This window comes from Paroedura picta, chromosome 11 (genome assembly GCF_049243985.1).
Source record: "Paroedura picta isolate Pp20150507F chromosome 11, Ppicta_v3.0, whole genome shotgun sequence".
NCBI lineage: Eukaryota > Metazoa > Chordata > Lepidosauria > Squamata > Gekkonidae > Paroedura > Paroedura picta.
The window spans coordinates 28,378,289-28,398,567 of record NC_135379.1 but is presented as its reverse complement, the minus strand read 5'-3'; the positions used below and the strand labels follow the sequence as shown (position 1 = coordinate 28,398,567).

General features: G+C 43.1%; 1 protein-coding gene across 6 annotated transcripts in view; it reads left to right on the top strand.

Moving 5' to 3' along the window:
- Positions 1–20,279, top strand: part of HYCC1 (hyccin PI4KA lipid kinase complex subunit 1) — a 45,546-nt gene that overhangs the window by 19,490 nt on the left and 5,777 nt on the right. For all 6 annotated transcript variants that reach the window (XR_013225682.1, XM_077304744.1, XM_077304743.1 and 3 more), the window contains 3 exons: positions 668–784; positions 2,361–2,448; positions 5,396–5,555. Coding sequence is in view for 5 of the 6 variants with exons in the window: in XM_077304744.1 (XP_077160859.1) it covers positions 668–784; positions 2,361–2,448; positions 5,396–5,555 (365 nt within the window). In the remaining variant the exon portion in view is untranslated. The remainder of the gene's footprint in view (positions 1–667; positions 785–2,360; positions 2,449–5,395; positions 5,556–20,279) is intronic.

Sequence of the window (20,279 nt, the reverse complement as noted above, 5' to 3'; positions counted from 1 at the left end):
ATAACAGGGCCCATAGTTCTACTGCATTGTCTGCTAGAAGTACACACTGCTAGACACCAAGGCACCTCTGCAACTCTTTAAAGGGGAATTGTATTGGAAAACGTCTGTAAAGAGGCTACACGGTGTATGGCTTTAACTTTATTCAAATGTTACCATGTAGACATTAATGAATAGAAGGAGGCAGTTGTGGGGGTTAGTGGTGTTTCAATCTATTTCAGTTCACATCTGTGCATGTCTTCTAGTAATTCAGCATACTTATCTTATAGTCTGAATCCTGTTGCTAGGAACATTAATTAGAAAGATGCAATAGTTGCTGGTATCGGGGTCATTATCCTCCTTCATTCATTTAAGTAGCCAGCTGATTTATTAACTGGCTTGACAAAAAATATACTATATCCAGAACAGACTTATACATTCCTGCTGGAAACAGCTTAACACTTGATTTGCTAATGTAAAGTAGATAAAATATTTCAGTTTTCATGAGAACTGTTGAGATGAACGTGCTGTTCTCTAGATGATCTACTAATTAGGTACACTGTCAGTTCACATGTTTAGCCTAAAATAGAACGTTTTGTGGATTTCTGATTTTTAAGCTTTTAAATGTACAGCATGCTTGCTATTATGCCATATAACATTAACAATGCTGATGCTGGTTTTGGTTTTTCAGGATCTGTGTTTCTGGGTATCCTCGGCAACAAGTGAGGAAATACAAAGGCATAAATAGCAGGGTTCCAATTTCTTCTGAATTCATGGTGCAAATGCTAACTGGAATTTATTATGCTTTGTAAGTTCAGGAAATGTGTATGTAATGGTCCATTTTTGGGATGGATGGCATGTTACGCAGATGTATCTTTTACAAATGTGTGTATCCGCTGTAATGTTTTTCACCCCTTTCCAGGAACCCAAGCTATACATACAAGGATGTATGTACAGGAAAATTGATCTCAGCTGCTGGCAATAATGTTGTTCCCTCTACACACGTGTGTGTGTAGAGGCCGAGAAGTGGTGTTGCTCCCTTAAATGACAGATTCTTAGGGCTTAATGAGACTAGATTCTGGATGTTGTGTGTATGAAGCTCACAACATGCTTTTTTCTCTTAAACATCTAATTCATATGACCCTAGTTTGGATTGAAGAAATTGCCTTGTCTTCTTTTGGCTATGTTCAGTTCTCTTTCCCCTTTGCTGTTTTCCCTTTCTGAAATGAGCCCACATGACTACAGTCATGTTTGTTTGTGGGGTTATGTTGCAGAGGAGGATGGTAAACTTTAAAAGCCAGATAAGAAATAGTTGCAAGTTACATTGAAATCTGAAAATCATATTATGGGCTACATATAGTTTATAGTGACTATAAGTTGTATAAAAAGGAACAGATGCTGGATAAATACAGCTTGTTTATCCATGATGTCTATGAGCAGTGAATGACAACAGATTTTTGAGAAAAGGACAGAAGCAATATTTGCATGTGACCTTCCATGATTATGTTGTGTGAACAGGGCAAGAGTATCCAACTTGCTCCCTGCTGTATTTTCTAGGCAAATTGCACTTTGCCTGTTGAGAGATAAGAGTTCAAGGCTTGGATCCAGACTGTGGGCTCAAGGAGTTCTGTCATGGAATCTCCTCCTGGGCAGCTTGAAATGCCTCTTGAAACCCTTCTCCTTGTCTTCTTCCCTTGAACAGGATTGGGGGGAGTCATTTTGAGGTGCCATAAGAGGGGGCGGGTGAAAAACCTGTGCTGCCTGTGTAAAATCCTTGCACCTGCAATTTTCTGCAGGAATGAACTATCTTATGTTTCTTCTTATTGATTGGTGTTTCTCATAAGGTTTGGTGAAGGGTAGTGAAATACCCACTTGACTATTGTGAATTTTGTATGCGGTGATAAATCTTTGCAGGATAATTTTGCAGGGTTGAAATACAGTAAATTAAAGCTGCCCAGAGTTTATGGATGAGATTTGAACCAGCTTATACCCTTAAATCACTATGCTGCTTCTCTATGTATATATAGAATAGCTCCTGGATTGCAACTAGAAGGACTGATTAGGTACCACTGGGCAAAAATCAGTTGTCCTTAACTTGGAGAAACAATTCTTTTCATGTTACAAAACATAAAAAGGAGCAATTCTATATTTTTGTTACTCAGCCTTTCTTACTGATGACATCATTAGCTCAGTCTTTCTTACCTAGTACTCTTAAATAACAAATCAGAAACGTATAGCTTTTGAAATTTATTAAATGCATTATCTTATGCATTTATGTAACTGATTCACCTACTGAATGAATTGTTTGCCTGAGATGATGAATCAATAATCATGATTCCTTGCAGTTAATAAATCGGTTTTGATCTGTATATTTTACTTTCAAGTTATAATGGAGAATGGGACCTGGCTCGAAAAGCAATGGATGACATTTTATACAGAGCACAACTGGAGCTATATCCAGAACCGCTTTTGGTAGGTGTTTGGAGTCAGATTTTTGTAACAACTGAGAAAAATAGTAAATAAAACAAAGGCATGACATGTGCATTCCAAGCATATAATAATCAGACAAACTTAAATCTAAAGAAGCAAAATAAGCCATTTGTCTTTCAGAAAAAGGACAGGTAGTTGGCTTTAAAAGGACAGAATTCTTAGGTTTAGGTACACCTTTGGAAATACCATGGCTCTTGCCATTGATTAGTCTTGGAAATGGGCTAATAACGTTTTTACCTAAAGCAGTATGACCTCCTGCAAAGATTTGTCTTTTCAAGGATACTCCCAACTAAAGCAAGTTGCAGTAGTCTAATTCAGAACAAACCAAAACATGAATTTTTATTTTAATTACTTCGTACTCTACCTTTCTCCCCACTGGTAGCCCAAAGAGGCATACATCATTCTACTCAACCCCCCCCCCCTTTATCCTTATAAATATCCCTGTGAGTTGGGTTAGGCTAAGAGTTTGACTGGACCAGCAAGACTCTATGGCAGAATAAGGATTCTTGGGGTCATCTGCATCAGAATCTGACAGTTTAAGCTCGATGTCACAGTGAGTGGACAGGATACTTACTGTCTTATGTAAAGCATAATTGCTCTAGACATTGGGAATGGAATGATGATAATTGTTGAGAATTATTCAGCTGTCACTGTGGAAGTTCTATCATTACACATCAGTTGCAGCATATTGTGATTCTATGAGGTACAGCAATAAGTATAGTGTAAATCAGCTGACCCCAACCCCTGGTCAGCTGACCCCAACCGAGGCTCCTCGTCCTCCTCCCCGGCTGCTGCTTTGGGGGCTGCCCTGCCAATATGCCGCCAGCTCACCTTTGGTGCTCTCCGGGGGCCACCATGGCTGGGGCTCCCCCTCGGCATGGCACTGCGCAGCTGCTGCTGGCAGCGCCCCCCAGTGGGTGGCGGGAAGTCGGGCACGGCAGGAAAGCAAGCAGAGCAGGGGCTCAGGCAGCGGCGACATCCCTCAGCAAAAGACTACCCCCCCCCCGGGCCTCAGTAAAATTGTCAAGTGTTGACCAGTCCCTGGTGATAAAAAGGTTGGGGACCACTGGTGTAAATCATCAAATGTTTGACTAAAGACCAGCAGTAGTATGTACTGGGGGAAGTGATAATACTATAGCATTGACTCCCAGTTTCGGAATAACTGTAGCATATCCTAAGTCTCAAAAGTTGTTGTTCTTATATGGAAAAGTTTTGGGAGCATGCAGGAATCATACCAGAAACCAGTATTTGTATACACAGCAGTTAAAAGACATTTGGAGGGAAAATATTGTCAGAGTTAAACATTCCAAAGTTAAAGCTGTATTGTGAACAAATGTCACATGTAGCCTTTTGATCATAGAGGAGGAGGCCCTGAAATAATTTTTCAGGCTTCAAGGAGCCCCGGAAGTGAACTGGCTATAAACCCCCACCACACACACAGAAGTGACATCCACTATCCACACCCTTAGCCCTCCTTCTGATCCCTTCTTTAGAAGAAGAGTTGGTTCTTCTTTTTCTCTACCCGAAGGAGGCTCAAAGCAGCTTACAGTTGCTGTCCCTTTCCTCTCCCCACACCAGACACCCTGTGAGGTGGGTGAGGTTGAGAGAGCCCTGATATCACTGCTCGGTCAGAACAGTTTTATCAGTGCTGTGGCAAGCCCAAGGTCACCCAGCTGGCTGCATGTGGAGGAGCAGGGAATAGAACCTGGCATGCCAGATTAGAAGTTCACACTCCTAACCACTACCCCAAACTTTACTACTACTATGGTGGTTCTGATTCATGTAGGCTTGAATGTAGAGTAGGAGCTGAGAAGACAGCCCAGCTTCTCCCATGCCACACCATGTAAGAGCTTCTGAGACCCCCTTTAGAGTTCCTGGAGACCCCCAGAGGTCCATGGACTCCTGTTTGAGAATCTCTGAAATCCCTACTAGATCAGAGCAAGGTTCCTTCTTGTCTTGTATCCTGTTTCTTACAGTGGCTACACAGGTGCCCACAGAACACCTACAAGCAGAGCAGGAAGCTTGTTCTCTGCCTCTTCCCCTCTAGCAACTGATGTTCAGAGGCATACTGACTTCAAATATGTAAGGACATTTAGGTCCATTATTTACAACTAGCTTGGATGGCTTTAAAAAGAGATTAATTCAGAAAAGAAAGGAATTATAGTTAAGTGATCATTACAGTATCTTGAGGCAGTGAATTTCAGAAGCAAATTATGCATTGTATGAAATATATTTGTCCTAAATCTATTATTCAACTTAAACAATTCTAGTAGTATGTATATGTACATGTTAAGCACAGTCCAGTAAAATTCTATTCCCTCATCTCTCCCTCCCCATCCTTTTATAATGGTTATTTGTTGAGGTGTTCCAAATGCTTGATACTCCAGTTGCCATTTTCTATACTTTTTCCAGCTACATGATTCTCGATTTTATATTGAGTGGCCAGATTTGTAGGGTGTTCCAGATGCAGTCAGCCTACTGCTTTACACTGAATTGTCATTTTCATTGAATTACCCAGTATGATCCCAAGATGGTTCCTGGTTACTGGCGGTTCAGAACCCATCAGTGTATACACAAAGTAAAGGAAGTTTTGGGCCCTCAGTGTATGCTATACTTTCAGAACTGTGTTTGCTGCATCATCACCCACTTGTCCAATTTAGAGAGAGTCTATACAAACCTCGTTGGTTTTCCCATCCTGAAGAATTTGGTGTCATCTGCAACTCACTGCCTTACCCTGTTTCCAAATTTACTTACAAACTGAAAAGCACTGTTGTTTATATAGATTCCTAAGAAACATCACTGTTTCCCTTCTACCTTTGTGAAAACTTCTAGCATGTCTTAACATGTAACATATAGTAAATGATACCTTAGTCTGAAAATTGGCATTTGTTTGAAATTCTGTACACATTCTCTTTCCCTACCCCTTTAGGTTGCTAATGCAATCAAAGCTTCATTGCCTCAAGGTGCCATAAAATCTAGTAAAGAAGGAACAAAATGCATTCAGGTTGAAATTACACCTACCGCATCTAGAATATCAAGGAATGCAGTGACTAGTATGTCTATTCGAGGACATAGATGGAAAAGGCATGGTAAGTAATGCACTAGTTTAAATTACAGTTTAATTCTAAGGCTGAACATTTTAAGCCCATTGAATACTTCATTTAATATGTGATACAAACAGGAGATCTATTTAATATGTGATACAAACAGGATGTCACTAAGTTGTCCGTGGAACTGTGACTGTTAAAATGCTCAGCTTTCTCCAATGCTCACAGTGCATACTCCTATATGTAAGTAACCACCTGATGTTTACTGTTCACTGTTTCCAGGTATAATATTATAAATGTACTGTCTTTTTAGTTGCTCAGAGCTAAATAACAAAAGATAAGCATGAATTCCCAAAATAGCAATATTCCATTAGAGTTGTAGTATTGTAGTATATTCTAGCAAATTAAAAGCCCACTGGCTCCTTAAAGACTAACAACATTAATTTTTCCCATTGCATCTTTGAGTGAGTTCTCACTCAAAAGCTCATAGAGGAATAATTGTTAGTCTTTAATATGCCAGAGGATTTCTGTGGGGTTGGTTTGTTCTTACCCTAAAAGGTAGCAGTGCTAGTTTATTACAAGGAAATGTGAAAATGTTATGCTGTAATCTGTAGGTCTTGTATTGGAGTTCAGAATATAAAGGATGTATAGCCTCATGAGCAATAATCATTGCAATGTTAATTGTACTTGCCAGTTTCATAAATGTTTACTGAAAATTTCATTTTGACATAAATTTTAATGGATAAACTGTCTGGCTGTACTCCTTTCAGAAGTTGTAAAAATATAGGTTAATGTTGTCTCCTTATTGCAGATACGTATTAAAGTGGGTTGTACCTAAGGAAAGCTTTGTCACAACAAAATATATTAGTAGTTAAATTGTTTACACAATATGAGGATAGTATGTTTGCCTAGAACCTTCAACAACTTCATAAAAATAACAATTATTATAACTATTATAATAAACTAGTTAATATAATAACTATTATTATAAACTAGTTAATATAATAACTATTATTTTTGCTTATAGGTGCAAACTTAAAAGGACTCCAGGGAATGGTAGAGGACAGGAAGGCCTTGGAGGATCATTGTCCATGGGGTCGCGATGGGTCGGACACGACTTCGCACCTAACAACAACAACTTTTGCTTTCACTGTATACTTTAATACAATGTATAAGTAAAAAAAGAGCCTCTTGTGGCGTGGGGTGGTAAGGCAGCCAACATGCTGTCTGAAGCTCTGACCATGAGGCTGGGAATTCGATCCCAGCAGCTGGCTCAAGGTTGATTCAGCCTTCCATCCTTCCAAGGTTGGTAAAATGAGTACCCAGCTTGCTTGGGGGGGTAAAACGGTAATGACTGGGGAAGGGAATGGCAAAACCACCCTGTATTGAGTCTGCCAAGAAAATGCTAGAGGGTGTCACCCCAAGGGTCACACATGACTCGGTGCTTGCACAAGGTATACCTTTTAATGAGCCTCTTGTGGCGCAGGGTGGTAAGGCAGCTGACATGCTGTCTGAAGCTCTGACCATGAGGCTGGGAGTTTGATCCCAGTAGCCGGCTCAAGGTCGACTCAGTCTTCCATCCTTCCGAGGTCGGTAAAACAAGTACCCAGCTTTCTGGGGGGTAAAACGGTAATGACTGGGGAAGGGAATGGCAAACCACCCTGTATTGAATCTGCCAAGAAAACACTAGAGGGCGCCACCCCAAGGGTCAGACATGACTCGGTCAGCTGGAAATAATATAGTTGCTTTATAAACTTAGGGCTTGTGTGTTCTTATGCATGAACTCCCATAAAGTCATTAATCATTGACATTTATTTTTAAGTGGATCTTGAACATACCCTCTCTTCCTCCATTGAATGATCTGAAGAAAATCAAAAGTAATCTAATCTAAGATAGAATCATAGAGTTGGAAGGGAACTCCAGGGTGATGTAGTCCCCTGCAGAATGCAGGATATTCACAACTACCTGCCCATCCATAGTGACTCCAATTCCATGTCCAGATGATTCCCCCAAAAAACCTTAGAACCCCTGGTCAGTCTAATCTGGGGGAAATTTGCCTGTTGACCTCAAAGTGCCAATCAGCATTTCTTTGAGCATGCAAGTTAAGGCCAAAACAGCCTATTCCAGTTTGTCTACAACCTTATCAATTGTGGTGCCCTAAACTGAACACAGTACTCTAAATGAGGTCTAACCAGAGCAAAGTAAAGTGGTATAATCACCTTGTATGATCTGGACACTATAATTCTTTTGATAAAGCCCCAAATCCTATTTGCGCTTTTAGCCACTAAGTCACACTGCTGATTCATGTTTAGTGTATAGTCTACTAAGACTCCTAGATTCTTTTCGCATATACTACTGTCAATATAGGGCTCTCCCATCCTATAATGATACATTTCATTTTTCCTACCTAAACATAGAACTTAAAATGTTTCACTACAGAAAATCATTTTATTCATTTTAGCCCTGTTTTCCAACCTTTCAAGATCATCCTGTATCCTGATTCTGTCTTCTGCTGTGTTTGCTACCTGTCCCAGTTTAGTATCATCTGCAAGTTTAATAAGCACCCCCTATATTCCTTCATCCCAATCATTTATGAATATGCTGAACAGCAACACAGACCCAGGATGCACTCCACTTGTCACTTCTCTCCAAGAGGATGACGAACCATTAATAAGCACCCTCTGGGCGTGATCTGTCAACCAGTTATGGATCCACCTAACAGTAATAGGATCTTGGGGGCCAACACTATGATTCTATGATCTACACCACATATTTGTTTGTTTGTTTGTTTGTTTGTTTGTTTGTTTGTTTGTTTATTTATTTATTTATTTATTTATTTATTTACGACCCTCCCTGGAGGCTCAGGGCGGTTTTATAAAATAAAGGCTTACCAAGAATATCATGTGGCAACTTATCAAAAGCTTTACTAAAGTCGAGATAAACTACTGTATTTGCCGGCGTGTAAGAAGACCCCCCAACATTTCCACTCAAAATATAGAGTTTGTTACATTACATTACAGTACTATGGGCAGCTATGTCTATCCCAAATGAAGTGCACCTGGTGTATAGGACGACCCCCCCACTTGGAGGCATGTTTTTCAGGGGGGAAAGTAGTCATATGCCAGCAAATACTGCATATCCACAGCTTTCCCCTGATCCAGCAAGGTAGTAACTTTTGCAAAAAAAAAATAAAAAGAGAGAGATAAGGTTAGTCTGACATGACTCGTTCTTGAGAAAGCTGTGCTGATTTTTAGTAATCACAGCCATGTGCTCTAGCTGCTCGACCTACTGTTTGATGATGATTCTAAAGTTTTGCCAGCTATAGATGTCAAATTGACAGGCCCAGAGGATTTGGTTTCATTTAAAGAAAGTAGGTATTTATGGACTAGCTGTACAGTGATCCTAGTCTTCAGTTCCCAGCCCTCATCATGTGATATGACTTTTCCACAATAAGCACGATTTCTATTGCAAGAGAAGACTGAGAAGTTGGAATTGAGCAGGCCAGCCCTGTCTTCATCACCTGCTATAATTTCACTTATCCCTGCAATTGTCTTCCCATGTCCTTACTCTTTTTCTTACTTTGAACAAAATTGAGAAACCTTTCTTGTTGTGGTTAGCATTTCTCGCTAGCCTAAGCTCATACTCAGCTTTAGCTTTTCTAACTCTCCCTACAAGCATTGGGTATTTGGTTATATTCCTCCTTGGTTGTAAGGCCACCCTTCCATTTTTTTAATGATTCTTTTTTATTACTCTAATCGTTTGAAAGTTCTTCATGGAGCCACCCTGGCTTCTTTAGGCTACTCCAATTTTTCCTTTTCAAGGGAATTGTTTGTGCTTGTGCCGTCAGTATTTCAGTTTTAAGGAACTCCCATCCCAAGTTTTTCCAATCATTGGATTCCACCAGCATAACTTAAAAATTTGCTTTCCTGAAGTCCAGCCTATATGTTTGACTACGTACTGTTTTTCTCTTCCAGCACGGGTCTTTCCCCTTTGAGGTTTATTACATGAGTGATTACAGATACATTATTTATAAATTCACTTATGTAAATATTGCTTATCACTTTTAAAATAAGTTATTATCCTAATTGAACTGTTATTTCTTACTGTGGATAAGCACTATACAAATATACGTATTCTTATTAGTTGTTAATTTCTGCCGCTTATGTGGTAACTCTGTAAGATATTTTAGTTTGCAGTTTTGTAGATTAAAGGCTAATACTTACAAGCTAGTGGCTGAAAATAAGCAGTCTGTTATAATGAATTTGACTATACAAAACCATTAGTCCTGAATACATACCATGTGAAAGAGTTTTTATAAAACACTTTTTGACTTTGGATTTTTGCTTTTTTGCTAGTGGCAGCTTCTGTCTTACTATCTTGAGACAAATGCTCAGGAAAGCTTTGTAGTGTTACCCAAATTCAATTATTTGCAGCAGCCAAAACCACAAGTTACTGTTGCTTCCTCCTTATCAATACAAATTACTTTTTATATAGTTGGAAAAGTATTAATGTTCCAGGAAAAATCATAAATGCATTTGTTTCAGAAATCATTCTTTAATCATTCTTCCTGCAGGATTCATACTTGATGATACAGGTGCTGAAGTTCATGAGTCTTTGGTTAGGACGAGTGCTTGCTGCAGCAGATAACACTAAGGCAAGAGGCTTGGTAGTATTATTAAAAAGCATCTGTCTCTAATAAAGATGAAAAGTTACTTTTGTTATTAAGAGAGATGATATTCCACATATATAAGTATTGCTTCGGACTCCTAAGTAGCTAATAAATAGTGACCATTAAGTTCACAAAGATGGTGTAATGATGTTGTGATCAAGTGGGGAGAAAACTAACACTACCTGGGCCATGAGGAAAAGTTTAATTTGTACTTCTGTTACAAAGATTGGGATTTGAAACAGATGGATTATTATGATAGAAAACTAACTGTCCAAATGTTTTGCTTTAAAGCAAACCAGGGCCTAGAAAACATGTGTCCCGTATATCGGGGGTCCTCAACCCCCGGTCCGTGGCCCGGAAGGCCATAGTACCGGGCCGCCAGCGGCCACGCCTGCCTCCCCCCCCTGCGATAGGGGGGGAAAGAGGCAGGCGCGGCTGCTGGCACGTCAGCGATGCAAAAGTGCGTGTGCGGAGCTGCCGCGTATGCGTGTTTGCGCCCCCTGCTGGCCAAAACACGCATGCGTGGCAGCTCTGCGTGCGTGTGTTAGCGCCACCTAGTGGCGAAAACGCACATGTGCGGCAACTGTGCGTGCGTGTTTATGTGCAGCTGCGGCAGCCGGGCTGCCGGCTCTCTCCCACCCTAAGAGGCGGTCCCCGACTACAAGAAGGTTGGGGACCGCTACTGTATATGACTTAAAGATCTCCTAATGCCACTAGTATGTGGAACTAAATCACCCCAACTACTGCAGCTGACTTTCTCACACAGTAGAGGAGGCAAGATTTTTCAGACAAACTTGCACTGCTATAGTTGTTGGCACAGAAGCTGATTCAGACTATCAATGCCAAGAAGAAGCCTGTACCAAAACCATGCCATTAAAAGTGAGACGTTCCCAGTCTAAGGAGAAATATGGAATGTAGATCCAAAGGTTTTTAATCTAGAAAACATACTTTATAACTCAGTAGCAATAATTTTAGCTGGTAAATCATAAGCATAATATAGTCACCATGTCAGGATTTAAGAGGACATTTCAGAACTCTTTAATTTTTCATCTAGAACAGATTATTACTGTAAAATAAGAGTGGGGTCGGATGTATACTAAATGGTTACCCACCCTGGCAGGGATGCAACTTACAACTGCAGCCCCAGGTCAGGAATGTGGGTGTGACCATTGATGCCTCACTAACCATGGAGGCATAGGTCAAGAAGGCAGCTAGCCAGGCTACTAAGCCAGGTAGCTGTTTGGATTGGACAGTGGTGTGCTAGGCCGCTTTCGAGGAATTGAAAATGCTGTTCACCACTGAACTTATGCTGGCCACCTGGACTCAAGATTAATTATGCAAGTAGGTGCTAGCCCAATACAGATGGAGGATGGTGGACTGCGCCCATGCACCAACATCTCCCACAATTTTAACATGGCAGAATAGAATTGGATGGTGTGGTGGAAAGGCAGCTGTGGTGAAAACTGCCCTTACTATCTGGTGCGATTTCCTGGAGGGAGTGAGGGTGTTTTTTCAGTTCTGGACAGATCACAAAAATGTAGAAATTTTATGTAAGCTGTGAAAACTGAATGCCAAACAAATTTAGGTGGGCTGACTACTTCTCCTGCATTTACTTTAAGATACATTCCGGAGCGCACAAACTTTCTTGTGGATTCCCTCTCCCATTTGCCCCAGCATGACAGGAACTGAAAGGTGCTGCTGGACATGGTGTTATCCTCATGTCAGCTGGGACTGTTGGCACAAACCCGTAGTAAAGTGTAGGCGGGTTCACCATCTCTGCCTCAGAACTAGCAGGGAGTAAGCTTGGATATGTTCAGGAAAGTGCTAGATAAGGACCTCGACCTGAAGTGACAAAATGTATGTTCCAGAGACCCATTGGCTCTCATTCTGGAGGCGTGACACGATGGCAAATCAGCTGTACACTTTAGCTTCATGAATATCTATTGCTTGGTTTGCTGGCAGTTCTGGTGACCATGTTTCTGCCGAGAACTGGAGGCCTATGTCAGGGGCTGCCTGATCTGTGTATCAACTGAGCATGGGATGGGAAAGACACTGGGTTTCCTGAAGCCCCTAGAGCACCCTTTTTCAATCTGTGGACCAAGGAGGTGTTCCTGAAATAATTTTTCAGACTTTGAGGAAGTGATGTAAGCAGGGCATGCCTCCCTGTCATACCTACCTTGGAATTGACATCACCACCTTGGATTAACAGACAGGCTCAAGACTGAGGGAGGAGAGACAGGAGGCAGTTTAAGAGGGGATTAGGCATGCAGGTTCTTCCCTTCCCAGGCACAGAAACTACAATAGAAATCAGGCTTGGGAGGCAGAGCAATGGACACAGCCAGTTCCCTAGCTTGTAGCCAAATCCATTAAGGCAGGAGGGATAAGGTCACAGAATCATTCTGGAGGGCCTGCAGAGGGGAATCCCTGCTCTAGAGACTCCACAACACCCTCTGGACGTAATATTCATGGACTTCATCACTGCCCTCCCTCTGTAACAGAAAAATGGTAATTTTGGTGGTAGTGGATTTATTTTCTAAGCCAACCCACTTCATGCCTTGAGACTTTCTGCCCTCTGCGCAGTGTTTGGCAGTACTGTTTGTGCAACACATTCTTCAACTCCACTCCTTTCCAGACAAGAAGATTTCTGATCATGGGGTGCAATTTACCACCAACTTCTGGTGTTCCGTTTTCAAACTGTTGGGGGTTGACCAGGGACTTAGTTCTGCTAAGCACCCTACCACTAATGTTTAAACCAAATGAGTCAATGAAATCTTAGTATAGTAACTCTGTTGCTTCATTAATTATCAATAGGATGACTGGGTCTCTGTTTCCCACTGGTGGAGTATGCACTCTTCATGAGTATTGGTCTATTCTCCTTTGAAGTCATCTATGCGTACACCTCTCCAGCCTGTCTCCTGCCTCGACCTCCCACCTTCGTCCCCTGGCAGGGATCCCCCAGGGGTGGATGAATGGGGTGTTGATGTGTGGAATTCTTGGGAGTGTACTACAGGCTGTCAAAGGAAAACTATAAAAATTGGCAGATCAAAAGCAGTCCCTAAATCTAGCCTTTAAAGCAGGGAATATGGATTTTATCTCTACTGAATACTTGAAAAACCAGTGCCTAAACAAAATTGAACTATCAGTATGTTACTCCATTAAAGATTCTAGAAATTGGTAAGTCAGGTTGCAGCTTGGGTAGAGCTGCTGCAGTCATTCCGTAAAGACCATCTGTTTCTTGTCACGTTGCTGAAGAGGCCTCCAGCCCCCAATAAATGGCATCTGGAGACTTCACCTACTCCAGTCATGGCCAGAGAGGATACACACAGCCAACTCTCTTATATTCTGGACTTTATTTATGTTTATTGACCACCACTCCTGGGCCAAGCCAGCTCATGGCTGTTCATAATAAAACCTCTAAAAACATTTGTAATATATGAAATAAAATTCCCAGGTGGCATAAGTTATCTGATTCCCCCCCCCCCTCAATCCAATCCTCTGTATCCACTGCCAGTCTGCCTCAGGATAGGAGGACTACATGCCCTAGATGTTCAGGATGTTCTGTGGAGAGACCCTCGATTTTTCACATCCCGTCTTCAACCAAATGTTCAGTGGAAGAGTTCCGTCTTGCAGACCCTGTTGAACTGTTCCAGCTTTGTTAGGGCCTTCACTTCTTCCAGGATCTCATTCCACCAGGCTAGGTGTACCTTCTGGGGGCTGGGGACCACCAGTAGGTTCAGACCTGTAGAATGTAGAGCCCTCAAGGGAACATAAGGAGACTGACTGTTCCTCAGATATTCAGGGCTAATCGCAGATGGCTTTAAAGGTTAATACCTTGAACCAGATGCAGAATGTAATTGGCAACCAGTACAGCTGCCTCAGCATAGACTCAATCTGAGCCCTCCCAAAATGACCCGAGGAAGACCATAGCAGGTGCTTTTGTACCAACTATAATTTCCAGGTCAGGAACAAGGGAAGGGCCCCTTAGAATGAGTTACAGAAGTCTACTATGCAAGTGACCATTGCATGCATCACTGTGGCCATGTGGTCTGAGGACAGGTAGGACAAATGTATCTGGGTGGAGTCCAGCTGTCTGTCCAGCAGAAGGTAGAGCTGTGTTTCATCAGCATACTGGTGACATCCCAGCCCGAAGGCCCAGGCCAGCTGGGCCAGAGGGCAAATATAGACGCTTAAAAGTGTTGGGAGAGTATCACCGCCTAAGGAATCCTGCATGGGAACACTGCAGGGTCCAATAATTCCTCCCCCACTGTTACCCTCTGCAGCCAACTCTGTAGAAAGGAGACCAGTCATTTCAAGGCGGTACCCCTAGTCCCAGTCACGGCAAGGTGGTGAGCCACAATTTGTGGTAGACCTCATAGAATGCAGCAGACAGATCTAAAAGTACAAGGATGGTACTAAAAGTACAAGGCTGGCGCTGGATATCATCCACTAGATCAACCTGCGCAGTATCCACCCTCTGATCAGGACAAAAGCCAGACTGGTATGGATACAGGATTGAAGCTTCCTCCAAAAATGCCAGTAGCTAGTCCACTCCAGCCTGCTCTACTACGTTTCCCAGAAGCACAAGATGTGAGACCAGGCATTAGTTGATGGGGTCCCATGCGTCCATAGATGGTTTCTTCAAGAGAGGATGAACCACCACCTTCTTAAGCCCTTCAGGAATTTGCCCATTGTGAGGGACAGGTTCACAAGTCTCCTTCAGGGGGCCTCCTATCCGCCTGTCACCCGATTTGAGAAGCCAGGATGGACAGATCTAAGGGGCAAGTGGTCACTCTCACCAAACCTAGGAATTTATTCACTTTTGTTAAGAGTTTTCTGCAGCCATGACAGCCACGGAGCCTCGAGTTTGCAGGTAGGTTCTGGTGGAGCGACAGGATTTTATCTGTGAAATAGCACGATAAACCCTCACAGCTCAAATCCAATTACCTAACATTTTGGCAGCCCTCTTCGAGGGTGGCAAGAGATCTGATTATCCTAATGAATTCTGCCGGGCGAGAGCTCGTAGATGCAATTTCCATGGAGATGCAGTCTCATACGCCCTTATAAGCATGTGATGAGATGTCCTGGTCGCCTTGTTCCAAGCCTTTCTCCGCACGTGCTTTAGCCATCTCACTTCCTTTTGCCTTTCCTGAAGCTCCTGGGAATACCAGGGAGCCTGTTTGAGGTGCCTCATGCCTTGTGAAATAATTTTGTTGTTAATTGACCTGGCATTGCAAAGGATCAGCACCGTCTCTGCCCTAGACCTCTCCCCCCCAGATCTGGGGTAGGATGGAGGTTTGACGGGGAGTGCATGTATCAACCAGGCTGATATCCGTAGGAAACCTACAGGCGGGTCCTCCTTGGATCTATTTACTTCGCTGCCCCCCTATTACTTAACCTCCCTCCACCAGTATATCTCCATTGGCCCTGAATCACTGCTGTCTGTGTCCCGGGTAGGGTCCCGTCCCTAATACCTTTGCTTTTGTACACCTGTAGATATCAACCACACTGGTAGATGAAACAGTGGTTGGTGGATTGGTCACACTAACTTATACAGCCCCTAGCTATAATACTAGATGGCTAAAGTAACCGCACGCTCTCACTCTCCCTACTCATGTCTTCCCCAGACCTACCCTACTCCAACCTAAGGTAACTACAGTAATACAAAACAATCCTCACCAGTTTATGTCCTGGTATCTCGCTACTAGTAGCGATTTTCCTCAGTGCTTACCTGATGGCAGCTACAGCCCAGCCTGCCTAACTAATAACAAAAAAAAATCATCCCCTTTTTCAGAGTCCTGGTGCCATCAGGTGCAGTACTGGAGCAGAGCACCTCTCTCATTAGTACATTCCTCCACCAGTAGATGTCACTGGAGGGCCGATCTCCACACTCAGAGTAGATCAGCTGACTTGAAGGGAGTCAGATGCCCAACCAGCAGAGCAAGCCCTTGCTGACACACGATCCCTCAAGATGAGTAGGCAGGAAAACAGGGGCCGGCCAAAACACTTCCTCTTGTCGTTATGCCAGTCTTCCCCGTCACTCTCCTCAAAATCTGCTACTCAGTCCCAGTTTGGCTTCCAACTCTACCAACCACCATGGCTCTGCTCTACACCTCCTTTCCAAGCCCCGTCTGCACTCTGCCACCATGCAGCCCAGCAACTTGGGGCCAGCTGGACAAAGCCGGAGTTGTGAGATCCATGAGATCTTCCTGGAGATGGTTTCTCTGAGTCTGGTAAGCCAATAACAATCTCTACTAGCCCAGGGGGGAGCCCTCCAAGGGGGTCTGTCCATACCAAGCAACAGGGTAGAAGAAAGCAGAAGAGTGAAAGGCATGCGACACTTCCCAACTGCATAGCAACTGTCTGCACGGCCTGCCCGCGCAGCAGTCCCTGCTCCCGTCATCATGTTTCCCAGATAGACACCCTCACCCAGCCATTATAGAGCCCGTTGGGGGCTGTCCACACACGGGACTGAGTTTTAATGTTCCACAGAGGGTCGCCATCTTCGTATCGCTCTGTCCCTTCTCCTCGACTCTCAGCCTGTTCCTTGTCCCATTCTCCCGTAAAAGTATCCCCAGGCTGCTACCCTTGATAGCAAACAGTTGGGACATAGTAAATGTGCAATAGACCTCCGAGAATCTTCATGGACGGCGCAGCTCAAAGCTCAATCACCTGTCCTCACCATCATCTTGGCTTCTCTGGGAAACTGCAGTGCCTAGGTGGCCACCCCCCAGAGGCCCAATAGGACATCTGCTGGGGCGCTGGGCAGGCAGTGCACAAACCAGATGGATACATTCTCAACCAACTCCTACTCAAGCCAATGCCTAAGAATCAACCAGAATCAATGGCGCAGGAAGGGCCCTGTAGAAGTAAGCCTCCCAGATAAGGATCGCCTTCCCCCCTTCCCTTTCATGAAACTAAGGTTGGTGCAGGATCAAAAACTGAGGTGGGGCCAGATCTTTCAGGGCGACTGTTTTGCCCTCCTGTGCCTAGGTCTCAGCCTCTCACACTAGGTCTACCTTGTACCTCACAAAATAATCTTGGGGGATCAAGGATTGCTTGTTAATCTATCTGGCTTTGCATAATATCAGCATTGGTTCCACCCTAGCTCTCACACCCTCCCCCCATCTCTAGAGATGGGACAGAGACTAGAAGGACAGCAAGTGGGTCTACCAGACCCACAGCTGTGAGAATTCCATGTGCTTAAGGGGAGGAAAGAAGGGGAGGGGTGGAAAGAAGGAACCCACCTTCAGCCCTTGACAAATATCTTAGATCGACATGGGGACATAACATTCACCCACCTTTTTGTTGTCTCATTTTCCCAACTTTCCTATCTGTTTTTGCCTGACTGGCTGCCTGTTTTTCTGTTCATTATCATTTTCCATTCTTTCTCATTATCTTTCAGTTACAATAATTTCAAAAGTAGGAATGCAAGCAATGCATTTGATGCTATTTCAGAAGGGAAAAAGTTGAGTAAAGACTACGAACTCCAGGAGGAAGTTCTAATTCTCATAGGGAAAGATCGTTTTCCTGACTTTATAAAGCTCTACATTCCATAATTTAAGGGATGCAATTGCGTTCAAAGTTTTAGCATAATGAAAGGTTTTCACATTCAGGATAAATATTAATCTTATAGTATTAAATGCAGAAATCTTGTACAAATGTGGAATTGGTGAGCCAGTTTTAAATATCTTTTCTGTATTAACGTATTTTGTTTGCTGTTGTAGATAGTATTGATAAGTGAACTTGAAAATGAAAACAGTTGTTAAGTCTAGTACTATATAAACTGATGGTAAATCAGTTGGTCTGGATGATGGTCTGGCTTAAATCCCCAGAGTTTTGATTTTCTCCTGAAATTGGTGGTTCAGCAGAGAACCTTCAATTCATCAAAGTAATTTATCTCTTTAGTAATATTCTTAAATACAATTAGTGATAGGTAAGCAGCTGAGCAGGGAGAAGGAGAAAGAGCCAGCTTGGGAGCTACTGGTGAGTGTTGCTTTCTTTCTTACAGTGTGTGATGGTATATAGGTTGCAGGAGACTGTGGGTGTTTGAGTGTTGTTTCTTGTCTGTACCTTGCCTGGGTGGTGGGGGATTTCTGCTAATTGCATTAGATAATTTGCATAAGGTGGCAGTTTTGCCTGGAGCTGACTGCTTGCTCCATCCTCTGCTGGGTAGGCCTTTGTGCTATAAAAGGCTCTTGCTTGTCAGAGCTGCGAGCATTTGGAACATGCTGAAGGCAAAGAGCTTAAGTGCTCTTGGCTTGTGGATCAAGTTGAGGGACCCTGCAAGTGTTCCTAAGTTTGCAGAATGGGTCTGGTTCTGCCCACAACGGATCGAAGTCACGTAGCTGGTAATGGGCCTGAGGCTGACATGCACTGTCTGTGGCATGTTTGTATTTTTACCTCAGGGTAACTTTAAATACACATGCACAAAGTGGAAGTTAGTAGCACTTTTGGAGGAGAAAATACAGAAGTTACAAGAACACCTGTCCACGTGTTATTCTATAAATGAGGGTAAAAAGTTCTTGGAACGAGCTCATGGAGCACTTTTTGGAGGTCTGCAATTTTAGACTTGATTCTCACCAATAGGGATTAACTGGTTGGCAAGGTAAAAGTTGTGCACACGTTTGATAGTAGTTATGTGCTTTTGGACTATGATCTTGAGGAAGAGGACCATGATCTTGGGCACAATTGTAGACAATTCCCTTGAGAAGGAAAACTGGGAGGCATCTAAAGAAACCAGGGTTGCTCCATAAACAGCTTTCAAAAGACTCATTTAGGAGGACCTTATAACGAAGCAGAATATAAACAAATAACCAATGCTTGTAGGGAGCAAGCATTAGAAAAGCTAAAGTGCAGCTGGAACATAGGCTAGCAAAATATGCTAAAAATATTGCTCCTCACTTATTTAACAAAAAAAAAGTTCTTTAGTTATATTAAAAAGAATAAGAATAGAGACATGGTAGGACCATTATAAGGACAAGATGTGACATTGTACCAAGTGTTGAAGAGAGGGCTGAGCTGCTCAATTCCTACTTCTCCTCAATCTTCTCTTGCAAGGGGAATTGTGCTCAACATGGCAATGATGGATGATCTCTGCTGCCAGCTGGATCAGGGTGGGTCAGCCATGCTTGTTCTGCTAGATCTGTCAGTCATCTTTGATGTGGTCGACCATGATTTGCTGGCCCACCACCTCGCCAGGGTGGGGATATGGGGCACAGCTCTTAGCTGGTTATGCTTCTTTCTTCGTAACTGGACCCTGAGGGCTGCTGTGGGGGATGAGTTGTTGCACTCCTACCGACTCCCTTGTGGGACCCTCAGGGCGTGGTTCTCTCCCCCACCCTTTTCAACGTCTTTATGCAACCTCTGGCCCAGCTGGTGTGCAGCTTTGGGCTTGGTTGTCATCAATATGCTGATGACACCCAGCACTTTCTCCTCATGGATAGCTGCCCAGACTCTTCCCTGGAACCATTTGCCAGATGTTTGGAATCCATGGCTGACTGGCTTGAGCATAGTCATCTGAAACTCAACCCCTCCAAGATGGAGGTCCTGTGGCTGGGAGGTAGGAGGGCAGGTTAGGAAGTGTGTTATCCACCCTCACAGTGATGCAACTTGCGAATGTGCCCCAGGCCAGGAACTTGGGAGTGACCATAGATTCCTCACTAACAGTAAGGCTTTTGATCAGATCCACATGAAATTCTTATTGGTAAGTTGGTAAAATGTGGTATGGATCCTATTACTGTTAGGTGGATCAAGAACTGGTTGACAGATCACACCCAAAGGGTACTTGTAAATGGTCTGCCATCTTCTTGGAGAGATGTGACGAGTCGAGTGCCTCAGGGATCTGTGTTATTCAACATATTTATAAATGATTTTGATGAAGGAATAGAGGGGGTGCTTACTAAATTTGCAGATGACACTAAACTTGGGGCTGGGGATAGAAAACATACCAGAAGACAGAATCAGAACACAGGATGGAACAGAGTTGTTTTCTGTTGCTCCAGAGGGTCAGACCAAAACTAATGGGTTGAAATTAATTCAAAAGATTTTTTGGCTAAATATCTGGAACTAGTTTGAGCGGTACCTCAGTGGAACAGGGT